General features: G+C 43.4%; 1 protein-coding gene across 1 annotated transcript; it reads right to left on the reverse strand.

Annotated features, from left to right (window-relative positions):
* Positions 1-6,100: 6,100 nt before the first annotated feature.
* lamp5 (lysosomal associated membrane protein family member 5) lies at positions 6,101-13,296 on the reverse strand (the record flags this gene model as incomplete). Its single annotated transcript, XM_080452958.1, has 6 exons — positions 6,101-6,279; positions 8,443-8,631; positions 9,879-9,972; positions 10,269-10,400; positions 12,001-12,179; positions 13,239-13,296. 6 exons carry the CDS (start codon positions 13,294-13,296, stop codon positions 6,101-6,103), a joined length of 831 nt encoding a protein of 276 aa, XP_080309084.1.
* Positions 13,297-14,389: the final 1,093 nt, after the last annotated feature.

A 14,389-nucleotide genomic window follows, 5' to 3' on the forward strand; every position in this document is an offset into this window, starting at 1 on the left:
ACCAGAGCCTGGGGCGTGTCTCTCACGCTATTCCCTGTTAGCCCTATGGGGGGCGCCCATCTGCAACGTCTCGTTTTCTACTTGCATCTTCGCTGTCATCATCTCACTCTTTATAACCCCCCCCCCCCCCCCCTCCCACACACACACACACACACACACACACACACACACACACACACACACACTTTCTGTACTGCCACCCTCATGTCTTCTGTTTGGACCAGGAGAAACAGCATAATCCTCTTTTCCCCTGCATTGTTTTTTGAACCATCGTTCACTGTGATGTGTGTGTGTGTGTGTGTGTGTGTGTGTGTGTGTGTGTGTGTGTGTGTGTGTGAGTGAGTGAGAGGACGGTTTGTGCTGTCTGTATGGAGTGTGTGTGGTGTGTGTGTGTGTGTGTCTGTCTGTGTGTGACACAGAGAAACTGAATTAGGAAAAGGAGTAGAGTGAGCATCTGGAGGTGTGTGTGTGCGTGTGCGTGTGCGTGTGCGTGTGCGTGCGTGCGTCCTGTTGGCTTATTCTCCACAAAGCGTCAGGACTTGAATGAGTAATACTATTGAATGAGTAATCTGTGGCTTGTACAGTGAATCAGTGATACTGCATGTTTGTTTTCAGTGAAGCTGGTTTCAATTAAAAAAAACAAAAAAGAACACCCATAAAAACATGTGAGATGTGTTGCATGGATTTTTCCTTCATCACCTTTTGTCACTCTCTCTCTCTTGCTCACCCTCTTCTCTTTCGCTTAACCTCGTGTCTAACAGATGTTCTACCATCAGCAGTTCATTTTGTTTTATTTCATTGTTTTATTAACTGCATATGCTTAAGAATGTACCGATTCCCAACGCTAACTGGGATCCGTACGAACTCCACCGTTGAAGAGAAAGCTGTGTATGGGGTGGAGTTGACGCCATATCATTGCTGTCAGGCAGAAACCTTGTATCTCCGTATTTCAACCTTTTATGTTTTTTTTCATAACTGAATACCTACGGTACTCCGTAGGCATTCATCAAGTGTCACACAAAAGTAGCAAAAATAGTCGCTCTACAAGTTCAGAGCTGTTTTTGATTTGTCTTTTAACCCATTAAGACCGGGAACGCTTCCGTGTGACCACTTTAACCATTATTTTATACTTTGGCTATTCAAAAATAGCAGATCTGCAAGCTCTTGTAGATCTGCTATTTTTGAAAAATCTTGAAAAATCGTGCAAATCTTTGAATATATAAATATATATATATTTTTTAAAGTGAACATTTTTAACTCAAATCTTTGCTTCTGGGGTGTCCCTGGAACAACACATTTTGCGTTGGGGGTCCACGGCCAAATGCATATCATTTTGGGGGTCCTTGACATGAAAAGAAATTGAGAACCACTGATTATAGCAACATTTTTTTTTCTTCAAAAAACTCATTTTCACGATTTTTTTAAAATAGCAGATCTACAAGCTCATAGGGAGCTTGTATATCTGCTATTTTTGAATAGCCAAAGCAATCTAAAAATGACACAGATGTGTTCCCGGTCTTAGTGGGTTAAGTGAATGTGGCTACATGCTGTGTTTTTTATAAATATTGAACCAGTGAAAAGTATTAACAATGAGCTTTGTGACTAAATAACTAAATTGGATCCATTAGAACACAGGTTATTATTTTTCTCCATTTCCTGAAAAGTAACAGTTTTGGACATACAAGGTTTCCAGCTGACAGCGACAGATATATGAGGTTATCTCTGTTGTTCCTCTGAGCCTTTTGTTTCCTCAGAGGCTCCATAATGGACTATTGATTTGGCCCGAGCCAAAGAATGGGGAGTCTTTCTCTGAGGATGATGCCTCTACCTTGGGGGCCAGTAAATAAAAACGACAATAAACACAACGACAGGGGGGCCAACATTCACACTATAGGGGTGATTCCAGACGCCGCCATTTTTTTACTCCACAACGTTCTCTAATGCTTAAAGTATGCTCCGGCGTACGCAGAAAATAGCAGTTGAGCTATTTTCTGCGCAGCATTGTCGTATGGCAAAGTATAAATCATTCTTACCCCATTAAGACCTGAGGCCGATTCTACAGATGTCTTTTAAATCCTAACAGTTTTCTGAAAAGCGTATGTTGCTATATCAGTGGTTCTCAAACTTTTTCATGTCAAGGACCCCCAAAATTATATGGATTTGGCCGCGGACCCCCATCTCAAAATATTTTGTTCCAGGGACCCCCAGAAGCATAGATTGAGTTAAAAAATGTTAGCTTTAAAGATATATACATTCAAAGATTTGCACACATTTTCAGGATTTTTCAAAAATAGCAGATCTACAAGCTCATAGCGTGGCACTCGGTACCGCGCTATGAGCTTGTATATCTGCTATTTTTTTATAGCCAAAGTGTAAAATAATGCTTTTTAGCTCAAATCAAAAAGTGACACAGATGCGTTCCAGGTCTTAATGGGTTAAAGCCGTTTTGTCCCGTCCCAAATCTTTGGTCTGAACTAGGCTCATGTTTCTGCAGAAAGGCACTGGTGAGATCTACTGCAGTCATTCCCAGCTGGTGGTCCAGGGCCCACAGGTTGGCTTCCAAAATTAAATTAAAAGCTATTCCCCCCTGCAGCTTCCTCTGGTCCTGTACAGCCGCAACACACGACTTACACGGCCCTGGGTAGGCGACCCAGCCTGGCTGAGGTATATACCCCTAGCATACCGCATACCACCTCTTTCTACCGTAGTTATATACTGAAGTTGTGCCCCGCAACGTGGGTGCAAACCTGTTCCCGAAACTCATTTTGCCTGGTGGAGAAACGTGAGTCACATGACAGAGGAAATAACATCAAGTCTCCTGCTAACACCATGGGTAGACCAAAGGTAAGTCCTATCATCTGTTTTTAATCATTAGGCCTAGGCTTTACATTTTAGTTGACCTTTTAGAGTTTAGATGAAGTGCGAAATGTTACTTTCCAACTCTGAAGCTTCAGGTTTTCTGCGAAAATGTTCCTTAGCCGTTTTGAATCCTAAACCTTCGGTTGATAACCCCCTGTCATACCACAAAGTTATGGAAGATATGTGTGAGAACCAAATACTTAAGTATACATTATTTCTCTTATAGGTTTTTCTTAACGGTTGAGTATTTCTTTCTCACGGGTGCCTTCCATTTTTCTATTTTTTTTTAGAAGCAGAAGGTTTAGGGTTCAAAACTGCTGAAGTAAGCCTGACATTCATAGATATTCCACTCATGAGGTGAGAAGTGGACTGATAACTTTAGCTCTTCCTAAGTCCAATTCCATGAAGAGAGCTGTATTTTATAGGTCAATTGAACTATGGAATAGTCTTCCAAGTGATATTTGTAACACCAAAGAAATCGCCTGTTTTAATAGGAAACATCTTGCTTACATAGCAGATTGATAGTGCTACTTTTAGATTTTAAATCTGTTGTATCCCTGTTGGTATCTCTTTTTATGTGATACTTGACTTTTGGAAGATGATTTGTTTAGTCATTTTAGTGTGATACAAACATTTTATTATTTTCTATTGTTGTCAACGTATATGAATGTCTTGGACTCCAGGAAGACTAGCTGACGTTAAGGCATCAGTTAATGGAGATCTGTATAAATAAACATCCCTGTGACAGGACTGTGTGGGCCGGATATCCCTGTGACAGGGCTGTGACAAGGTATCAGTATCATGTCAGTGTCATTTGACAATTATATACAAATTATATACAAAAACGTATTTTCATTGCTCTGTCCTTCTCTCCACACAAGGGGCTAAACAAAGATGGTTGCCAAGCAAAACTGAGGGACACCAGTGATTGGCTGGAGAGAGCCCGGCACAGCACCACAGACCGGCAGCGGCCAAAAATATATCGCTGAGTTGAGGCAACTGATCTAATGAATCGAGCACCGTTGCACCAATGCACCTTTGGACCCTTAACATGTGTCTCCTGTTCTAGTGGTTTTGAGTTGTTCTTTTTTATGTTAGCTTTCAAAACTACAAATAAATCTTACTATGAATGAGCAGAGAATTAAGTTTGCAAAGAGGTTGAATTCTGAAACTAGCACTTGGTATATTTATTGTACACACGCAAGTGCGCGCGCACACACACACACACACACACACACACACACACACACACACACACACACACACACACACACACACACACACACACACACAGAGACACACAGACACACACACACACACACACACACTTACTTACTTGCCTGTTCAGTTAATACTGTAAGTGAGGAGACTGAACAAACTTAACTTCCTGTTGACTTCATGTGTCAACACGATATGATGCATGATGTCTATGGTGCTAAAACAAATAGGTGCCGGGTGACAGGCAATGCTCTATTTATTTTCAATTAGACTCATATCGTGTTTCCTTTCGCGGCCCAGAGTAAAACGACAAGATCAATACTTCATCTGCGCCTCGCCTGGCGCTGCGTCGTCCCCGACAGGTGCATCGATCACAGGCGCGCCTCGGTCAACCCCTCCTGCCTAATTTATACTCCGTAGTACGACGGTGTTGTCTTGCTGACAAGAACCTGACGCCGTTGTGCGCTTTCACGGCAATGAAGGTGAAATAATGAGACGGGGTTGTGCTGCAGTGGTGACTCCAGTGAAATTTATTCCAATGAACAGAATACCACACAGGTTTGCATCAGCAGTGGTGTATGCATAGATGTTGTTTCTGAAAATATTATACATATACATCCTTTTCAAATAATCTCTTCTTACTTTCACATATACACTTCTAACGTTCGGACGAGAAAGAAACGTCCGCATTTGCATTTGTGTGTCTTTAAAGAACATTCTGACGGGTGTTTTATTTCCATAAGTGCATTGCTTTCTTTTCTTTTTACATGTTCCATAACTTGGGGTCCGGAAGAAGACTGGTGATAAAGCAAAAACACATATTGCAACTTTTTATGATTTGGAATGCCATATAACACCTGCACACACCACAAGACTTTCCACAGTCAACACTATGATTGCATTCAAGGGAGAAAAATAAAAGGAGGCTCTTGGGGTAAATAAACAATATATGACCAAACAGGCCTATGGAATCTCTGATGAGCAGGCTCTGTTCTCAGACAGAGATAAACTGAAAATGAGAGCACAAGCACAGCAATGTATTTTTTTTTCCACTTATCAGTCAAAAGAAAAAAATATATAGGCTACTGCACCATACTTCAAATTGATGAATTGAGAAACTTGTTTTGTTTATACTTTTGTTCAAACGCTCGTCATTCAACGCTTGAGCCTATAGCCTATGCAACTCAAAAGTTCAAGTTACTGTAGGCCACACACACACACGTACGCACTCATTCATACAAAATAAATAAATAAATACATTTTATGTATATAATTTTTTTCCGACTCTGATATGAAAATGGAATGTGGAGACTGGCACGACTATTCGATTATCCGAAAATTCCAAACTCCACCGAATCCGTGCTCTCTAGCCTTAACGGGAGACGATGGGTTGTTATCTGCGGGAAGTGGAGTCAGAAACGTTGTGAGTCAGTGGATGGGGAGAGCTCACTAGGGGCGTCATTTTATGAAAAAGTAGAGGGTGGCAAGAAAGTGACCATTTAAGTCTGATTCTTTCTTTTTTTGATCTACAAGCTCAAAACTAATCACGTTGCGATGCGTTGTGAGCGTGTCGATCTGCTATTTTTGAAATAAAAAAATAAGAAAAATAACATTTTCTAAAAACAATTCACCTGTAATGAAATAGGGAGGCCAGTTTTAAAGTGATTAATGAATGAATGGTTGCAGAAAAAAATTGTTAAATCTGATTAATCGGCAAAAAATAATGATAATAAATCAGAGAAAATATGAATAAAAGACCTGAATGTTGAGGTTAACCACTTAAACCCCAGCATCTGTATTGTGGGGAAAGCTTTCGCAACGCGTTGTGAGCATGTCGATCGGCTATTTCTAGCGAAAGCTTTCCCGACAATAACATACAAATACACTAGCATAGATCCCTGAGGGACTCCGCTCAACCATACAGGGTTTAAGTGCTTAAATTAAAGCTAGGGGGGGCGGCAATCGCCATCCCCTCTAACCCCCAAAATGGCGCCCCCTGGAGCTCACCGTGGCGAGGCTCAGACTACATGTTCTTGTACATGGAGCGGTCTCTGGGTAGCTGGGGCTGCTGGGTGGCCGTCAGCTTGAGGTGGAAGTGGTACACAACGAGCGTGATGACCACGATCAATGCCAGGATGAAGCCCAGCACGATGGGAAGAGTCTCCTCCAGACGCTCCCTCTGGTCTGTGATGCACTTGTAGGCTGCAAGAAGGAACACACATGCCGCACACACACATGCATGCACGCACACACACACATACACAGAGACTCACAGGTTACAGAGGGGATAACCATGTGTATGTTTGCATCTCTCCTCCCTCTCTCTCTCTCTGTCTTTCTCTCTCTGTGTGTGTGTGTGTGTGTGTGTGTGTGTGTGTGTGTGTGTGTGTGTGTGTGTGTGTGTGTGTGTGTGTGTGTGTGTGTGTGTGTGTGTGTGTGTGTGTGTGTGTGTGTGTGTGTGTGTGTGTGTGTGTGTGTGTGTGTGTGTGTGTGTGTGTGTGCGTGCGCGCTGTGCACACTGGCATGAATGCAGCATGCAACTTTTTGTGCGAAACCAACCGTTGCTGATGTCTTCATCTGTCTAATGAGCTTAGTCAGCCAGCAGAGCATTCACACACATGCTGCTTCCCTCTCACTCTCACACATGCACATGCACGCACACGCACGCACACACACACACACACACACACACACACACACACACACACACACACACACACACACACACTCACTCACTCACTCACTCACTCACTCACTCACTCACTCACTCACTCACTCACTCACTCATCCATCCATGTGCTGTTCCTTGTCTAATACACACCTATTATTATATATGTGTGATATTCACATGAACCTGACCTTTGCACACATACATGTGTGATTGTACAATGGGAAGGTGTCCCTACGCTACAGTATGCATGTTGATGCTGCATGGGGGAATGTCCTTCTGTGGGGTATAGTAATGGTCACACAGTAAAATCCTCAGTGTTCATTTGCCCACTTTCAACCTGGCATCAGTGTTGCCAGGTCTGCTTATTATAAGCAACGTTGGGTTTGTTTTTCTGTAAAGTTGCTCGTAAATATTGGTAGTTGTGGGTTGCAGTTTTTTGGGCTTGTTTCTAAAATGTAGTTGCTTATTTGGTCTTGCTTCCTATAATGTTGTTTAAACCATGTGGTTGTCAAACATTTTCATGTCAAGGACCCCCAAAAGAATATGTATTCACTTCTTTTGGGATTGTTTTCATAGACCTGGTTGCTTGTTTCTCTCACAAAATCTGGCAACGCTGCCTGGCATCCCTATTTTGGACATGCTGGGCATCAAATATCTTGAGAAACAGCTATTTCTTAAGTGGTTTAACACTAGTTTAAAATGAACACTAGGGATGTTATGGTGCAGCAGTGGGGAGCTATACACACTACTAAATCCTGCTCCATGTGGGCCCATATTACACCCTCAGGGTTAAATGAACAGCTCTTGCAGTTGATAGCGGAGCGTACAGTACAGTATCACAGCCCAGTTTACAGCTCCTCCCAAGGTGATTGGCTCCAGAGGACAGCCAGTCACGTAGCTTAAAGTATGTCTATAAAAACTGCATTGAGGGCAAGGAGAGAACTGCACCCATAAAGTCCTAATGACCTCTCCCTTTCTCTCTCTCTCTCTCTCTCTCTCTCTCTCTCTCTCTCTCTCTCTCTCTCTCTCTCTCTCTCTCTCTCTCTCTCTCTCAGTCTCTCTCTCTCTCTCTCCCTCCCTCTCTCTCTCTGCAGCCCTGGCCCTCACACTGCAGTAGCCCCCCAGAGAGGGGTGGGGGTGTGTGTGTGTGTGTGTGTGTGTGTGTGTGTGTGTGTGTGTGTGTGTGTGTGTGTGTGTGTGTGTGTGTGTGTGTGTGTGTGTGTGTGTGTGTGTGTGTGTGTGTGTGTGTGTGTGTGTGTGTGTGTGTGTGTGTGTGTGTGCGCGTGTGTGTTAGAGGGAGACTCGCTCCAGTCATTCCTACTAGCTACAGCATATATTTTTTTACAATGCATAGCCTATCATCATAACTAGGCATTCTCTTTTACGTTTTTTTTTTGTGTGAAAGGAGAAGTGGGTGAGATGCCCTCAGTTATACCACCACACATTCTTTGAAAAATAAATAAATATATATATATATATATATATATATATATATATATATATATATATATATATATATATATATATATATATATATATATATATATATATATATATAATTAAAAGTAGTCTGCCACAATTTAAAGTAAAAACTGGAGTATAGAGGCCTACTGGAGTTTAGGCCTAAAGGCTACTGTCAGTTTAAAGGCCATCAGAGAAGGTTCAGGTTGTGAATGTAACTGAGCGATTCTTACGTTCGCTGAAGACGAAGTCGGACGTCATGTCGAAGGGCTGGGCCTGCATGTCGTACATGTGCATGGTGACGCCCTTCTGGTGGTCCGTGGAGATGAGGGTGAAGGTCTGCTGGGCCGAGCACATGAACGAGCGGCCCTCCGGCGTCACCAGGGCGGACAGGCGACGGGAACTGGCCGTGTGCCTCCCCGCTGTGGACAGACAGACATACATTATAGCCTACTGGATTCATTCATAATAAGAAGAAGGATATACTACAGCCACTGTAGTGTAGGCAGTGGTGTAACTAAGTACATTTACTCAGGTACTGTAGGCTACCTTATACAATTTTGAGGTATTTTTACTTTCTTCAGTATTTACAATTTCCAATACTTTTACTTCTTCTACTCCACATCTCAGAGGCAAATATTGTACTTTTACTCCACTACAGTTATATGAAAACTTTAGTTATAGTTACTTTGTAGATTTGTATTATTATTAAAAAACACTAACAACTTCAGCCCTATATATTTATTTCGGCGAATTTGAAAATCTACAAGCTCACAATGCGTCGCAATGGGACCATTGTGAGCTTGTAGATCGGCTATACATTTTGAGCTTGTGAAATGGGACATTTTACACAATGAGTACTTTTACTTTTGGTACTTTAAGTACATTTTGATTCCAATACTTTTGTACTTTTACTCAAGTAAATTTTGAATTCTGGACTTTTACCACCACCACTGACTGTGGGCTATGACATGGCAATCTTAAAGAGAGAGAGAGACAGAGAGAGATTTTTTTAGAAAGGTATGATTATCAATGATAAAATATTTTTTTATGTTTGTAAATCTTCGTCAATACAGACATGCCTAAAATAGAGACACCAGGTTGAAAGTGGTTAACGAACTTTCTATTTGTTCAAATATTTTGAAATTTGCAATACATCATAGGCCATCTTAATTTAATTAAATAATTTATTAAAAAAGTGGGGGGAAAAGGTATTGGTTCTCATGCGTTTTGGACGGATTTATTCTCCCAGCTATTACTGTGATGTGTAGGCTAAAACATAATATTAGGATGGACATAAGGTTAATTCTGTTTAGAAATTCCCTGGGGAAAAAAATAAATCCCTAAATAAAAAATAGAAATAGAAGCCAAAAACATCTGACATAATACAAATAATAATGACCTAACAGCTAAATTAACTATTAGGGCTATAAATGCTGAACAAAAAATATCTCTCCCGTTCCCACTGAACGCAAATGGGACATGATGATGATGATGATGATGATGATGAATGATGATGATGATGATGATGATGATGATGATGATGACGACGATGATGATGATGATGATTGATGATGATGACAGGTGAGGTGACTGATAGATTTGGAGACAACCGAAGCTGCGCAAAACGTGCTGCTGGTCAGCAGTTGTGGTGGAACTGGAGACTCACGGTTGTATGCGCTGTTGAAATGCGAAATCTCCGATGTGTCGTAAACGAACTGCACTTTACTGGCCTTCCACACATATCCCTTATCACGGAACTCCTGCAACAACACGCATTGAGCTTTCGTTAACAGGGAAAACCATCGTCTGTCACTGTCACTGAACAAAAAACACCTGATCTACAAGTTAATATTGATTGATTGATTGATTGAATACTTTATTAACAGTAAAACAAAAACAAAAAGTACATAAAGTAGGCTACAGTTATACAAAAGGATTGAACCCAAGAAAGCACTATATGGCTTGTTTCCATTGGGGTCTGTGTATTCAATTCATCGAAAACAATGTTTGCAGCAGAAAGAGAAGACGGATGATAAATCAAGTGAACCATCATCACCTTAGAGAAGTAGATGCGGAGTGTGTACGCGTTGTTCTTCCAGGAGATGTGTATCTCAGCCTCCGTGGTCCCACACTGCCCCTCTATCTCGGCCCCGCGGGGCACAGCCACCACCGCCGTCTCGGTGATTAACTGAAAAGACACGATGTTGGACATGAACCTATAGTGGACAGCAGAACGCGTCCATAAACACCACAAACCCTACTGGCGGAGGGCTTTCTGGAACATTTAATAACATTTTACGCACGTCCCATAACCATAACCTGCCGTCCAAGCAAGCACGCTAAACAAAAGTGCTACAGTGGTTCTTTGGCTAAGGATAAGGATAATTCCTTTTAACAGGTCGTTCATGAAAGTCCTTGTGGTCTTGTTTCCAATGAGGGTTAATTTGGGTTAAGAGTCTTGCTCAGGGACAAATTTCATATCATCGGCACATATGCTGGGATAGCCTGGAATCGAACCTGGGGCAACCAGGGCCAGCTGGTTCCCTAGGCGGGCTCACTAACCACTCAGCTATGGCCGCCCCTATAATCGCTCGTATAATCACAGGGGAACCTATAGGCATAAATAGAGCTAACTTGAAGAACATGTTGAGAAATTACTATTGAGGGGGGGGGGGGGGGGGGGGTCTCCAGATGACAGTGAAGTGACAATTTAAGGACCTTTTTAATACCTCAAAAACAAAGAAAATTAAAAGACCATTACTGCATCAAAAGTAATCAACAAACTATATTATATACAAACTTGACAAATGTTGGCCAAACTGTCAAATAGTAAAAGAAAGAGGCAAAAATTGTGAAAATGGCCAATCTACAAGCTCACAACGCCTCCTTGTAGATCTGCTATTTTCACATTATTTATCTGTGGAACCGAGTCAAGCAAAATGTAACGCCTCAACGCCTACATACATTTCAAGTGCTTATCAGGCTGGGGGGGTGGGGGTGGGGGGTAAATATGATTATGTTTGGGGGTCGCGGCCTGAAAAGGTTGAGAACCACCGTTGTAGGCTATACCGCAGCGGTGTATAGCCGTTGAAGAATCACCATTTATTTTTGTGTGAAAACATGAAAATCCCATGTTTCTCCAAAAAGAGAACCCCCAATTTGAACAGAGTGGAATTCCCCCTCATTCCCCCCTCCCTCCCCACAGCTTTAGCACACCCAGCATTACGCACGACGCACAGACCGTCGCCTCAAGCGAGACTCATCTCCAACATTTGGCCCCAAAGCTAATAATATACCGCACCGTCCGTCCTTTGGCTTAGAACAGTGTTTCTCAACCAGTGGTCCGGGGACCACCAGTGGTCCCTGAGGGGGTTCCAGGTGGTCCGCAGCTAAATGATGGAGAGTTGGTATAACCAAATGGACCCTTATAGATCTTTAACTCTTGAGAGAAGCTCTCAAGAGTTAAATTATTGTTAAACATCATTACTTAACATGCATTAACATGCATTACTTAATTAAATAATTGTTGTTTTTGATCAACGTTTGCCTGTCATCTCTCCTATGGTACCAACATAAACACAGCATGGAATTGTGGACAAAATCGTATCCAACGATAACAAAATATTCTAAGTCTGGGGTCTGAGAGTCTAAATCTCATCAAATGGTGGTCCATGGCTCAAATGTCAAATAAATAATAATGGACCTTGATATGAAAAAGGGTTGAAACCCCACAAAGGGGTGGGGGGTGGGGGGGGGTGCGCAGGTAGCCAGGTGACACGATGACTTACGTCTATCCCGTTGAGTGCAAGAACATCGTAGGGCACCAGGAACCTGACGGCGAACTCCACCATCAGGCATGTGGTGCCGTTCTCCCGCACGGCGAAGATACCTTTGTCCGGGTTGTTGGACAGGCCGGACAGGTTCTCTCCCTCTTGTTCTGCCACGACCACACATCGGGCCAGAATCCCTGGTGGTGACAACTCATAGTTATATGTGTATGTATGTTTAGCAGATCCACAAGATCTAGCGCAAACACAATCGATGCTGGCAGAACTGCTATTTTCGGAAATGTTTGAACGTGAAATTTTGAAAAAAAACAGTAAAATACGTTCATCAGCAGGGAATCTGAGTGGCTATAATTCAGTGGTTCTCACAGTGGATTCCAGGGATTCTCTGGGTTCCTTTAGTTATGGGGGTCTAAATTGACCCTTTCAAGTCTGTAACTCTGACAGTGTACAAATGGTCCTAACGGGTCCATTTGGTTCCATTTGTTCACTGTCAGAGTTGAGGGGAGACTGAGTGACTTTTTGCACCACGGGGGGGGGGGGGGGGGGGGGGTTTACGGACAGGGCACTGCTCTCTCTTTCTTTCAAATATGCACAATCAGCTAAAAGCAGAGGAGTACACATGGGGCTCAGCGGGGAGTTTCTTCTCTTGTGCTCAAAAGATTCACCTTCTATACCTCTCGTTCCTCGCGGCAAAGTGAGAGACTTGGAACGCACCCGAGAGACCGTACAATCTGCAGCATCAACAGAGGGAGCAACCTCCCCTTCTGAATGCTATATGAGTCTATACTTCAAATAGTGCTGAAATGGTGAATCACAAACTCTGACGATAATAACATGAATGACTGTGTGTGAACCTGCCCGCAAATACCAGATGGATGACAGACAGACAGACAGACAGAGACAGACAGACAGACAGACAGACAGACAGACAGAGGGCCACACACACACACACACACACACACACACACACACACACACACACACACACACACACACACACACACACACACACACACACACACACTGCAGAGAGAGGAGTCAGTCACGACGCCGATTGTCAAACAAAACACATCCACCAGTAGTTGTGCACACACATGCACGCACGCACGCGCACACACACACACACACACACACACACACACACACACACACACACACACACACACACACACACACACACACACACACACACACACGCTTCACCTGACAAAGCCACACACGCACACACTGCAGCTTACCAACTACGCAGAGCAGAAGCCGGGCGCTCTCCGAGGTGCTGAAACCAAGCCGCTCCATTGCATGCGATCGGGTTCCCCGGCGCTGCTAAAACTGGCTTACTGACGGGTTAGCCCTGCTGCCACAGCCAGAGGAGGAGAGGAAAGAGAACAGAAAGAAAGAAAGACAGACAGACAGACAGACAGACAGACAGACAGAGAGGGAGGGAGGAGGGGAGGGGGCGGGAGAAAAAGGGGAAGAAAAGAGGAGGGATGCCTCTACTCAGCGCCCAGAAGTCACGCTTAAGACCATCGCGATTGCAGCAGATCTCCCCAGGTGGACGTGAGATAGCGTCCGGTTTGCACCGCATTAAGCAGCGCAGTTGAGAGAAGCTTCTTTTTTTTTTTTACCGAGTGGCTGCCTGTGCGAGACTAGCCTATAACTTCGGTCTATGCATCATCATCAGACAGCAGCAGCAGCATCGGAAGACGTGATCCGTCTGCAAAAAGAGAGTCCAGCCCCAAAAAGGACGCAGTAGAACCGACTATTCCCGCAGTGCTGTTGCTTCCATCTGTATAGTCGCTGTGTGTGTATAGAAGCAGATGAGGCTATAGTGTTGTCTGGAGGGGAAACAGCCCCCCACCCTCTTCGAATGAGCAAGGTTGCAGCTATGATGAGTGTGCGTGGATTGCGGTGTGGCGTCGCCGAGCGTGTGAACCCATGCGTGGGGACAGAGCACACACACACGCACTGTGTGTGTGTGTGTGTGTGTGTGTGTGTGTGTGTGTGTGTGTGTGTGTGTGTGTGTGTGTGTGTGTGTGTGTGTGTGTATTCGCGTGTGTGGTGTGACTGTGTGCACGTCGAGCTCGACAGCTGTCGTATTATTAGTATATTAACAGTTAAATACATCTGCTGTCGTCACGGAACTTGTGCGTAGGTAGACATACATACCTTTAGGTGAGTCCGCAATGTTAAAGGAACCCCTTCACTCAGTGTATACGTCACGGTATTCAGTGGCATGATGTTTATAATTCGGCAGATATAGCCGCGTCAAACTGCAGACCGTCAACTTTCAGAGGTGACGAATAACATTTACGTGTACATTGCTTCCAGTGCCAGCCCTTGTACAAAGTACAAACCACACACACACGCACATGCACACACATTTTAACAA

The sequence above is a fragment of the Gymnoscopelus braueri genome, assembly GCF_963280865.1.
Source record: "Gymnoscopelus braueri genome assembly, chromosome: 16".
Classification (NCBI taxonomy): domain Eukaryota; kingdom Metazoa; phylum Chordata; class Actinopteri; order Myctophiformes; family Myctophidae; genus Gymnoscopelus; species Gymnoscopelus braueri.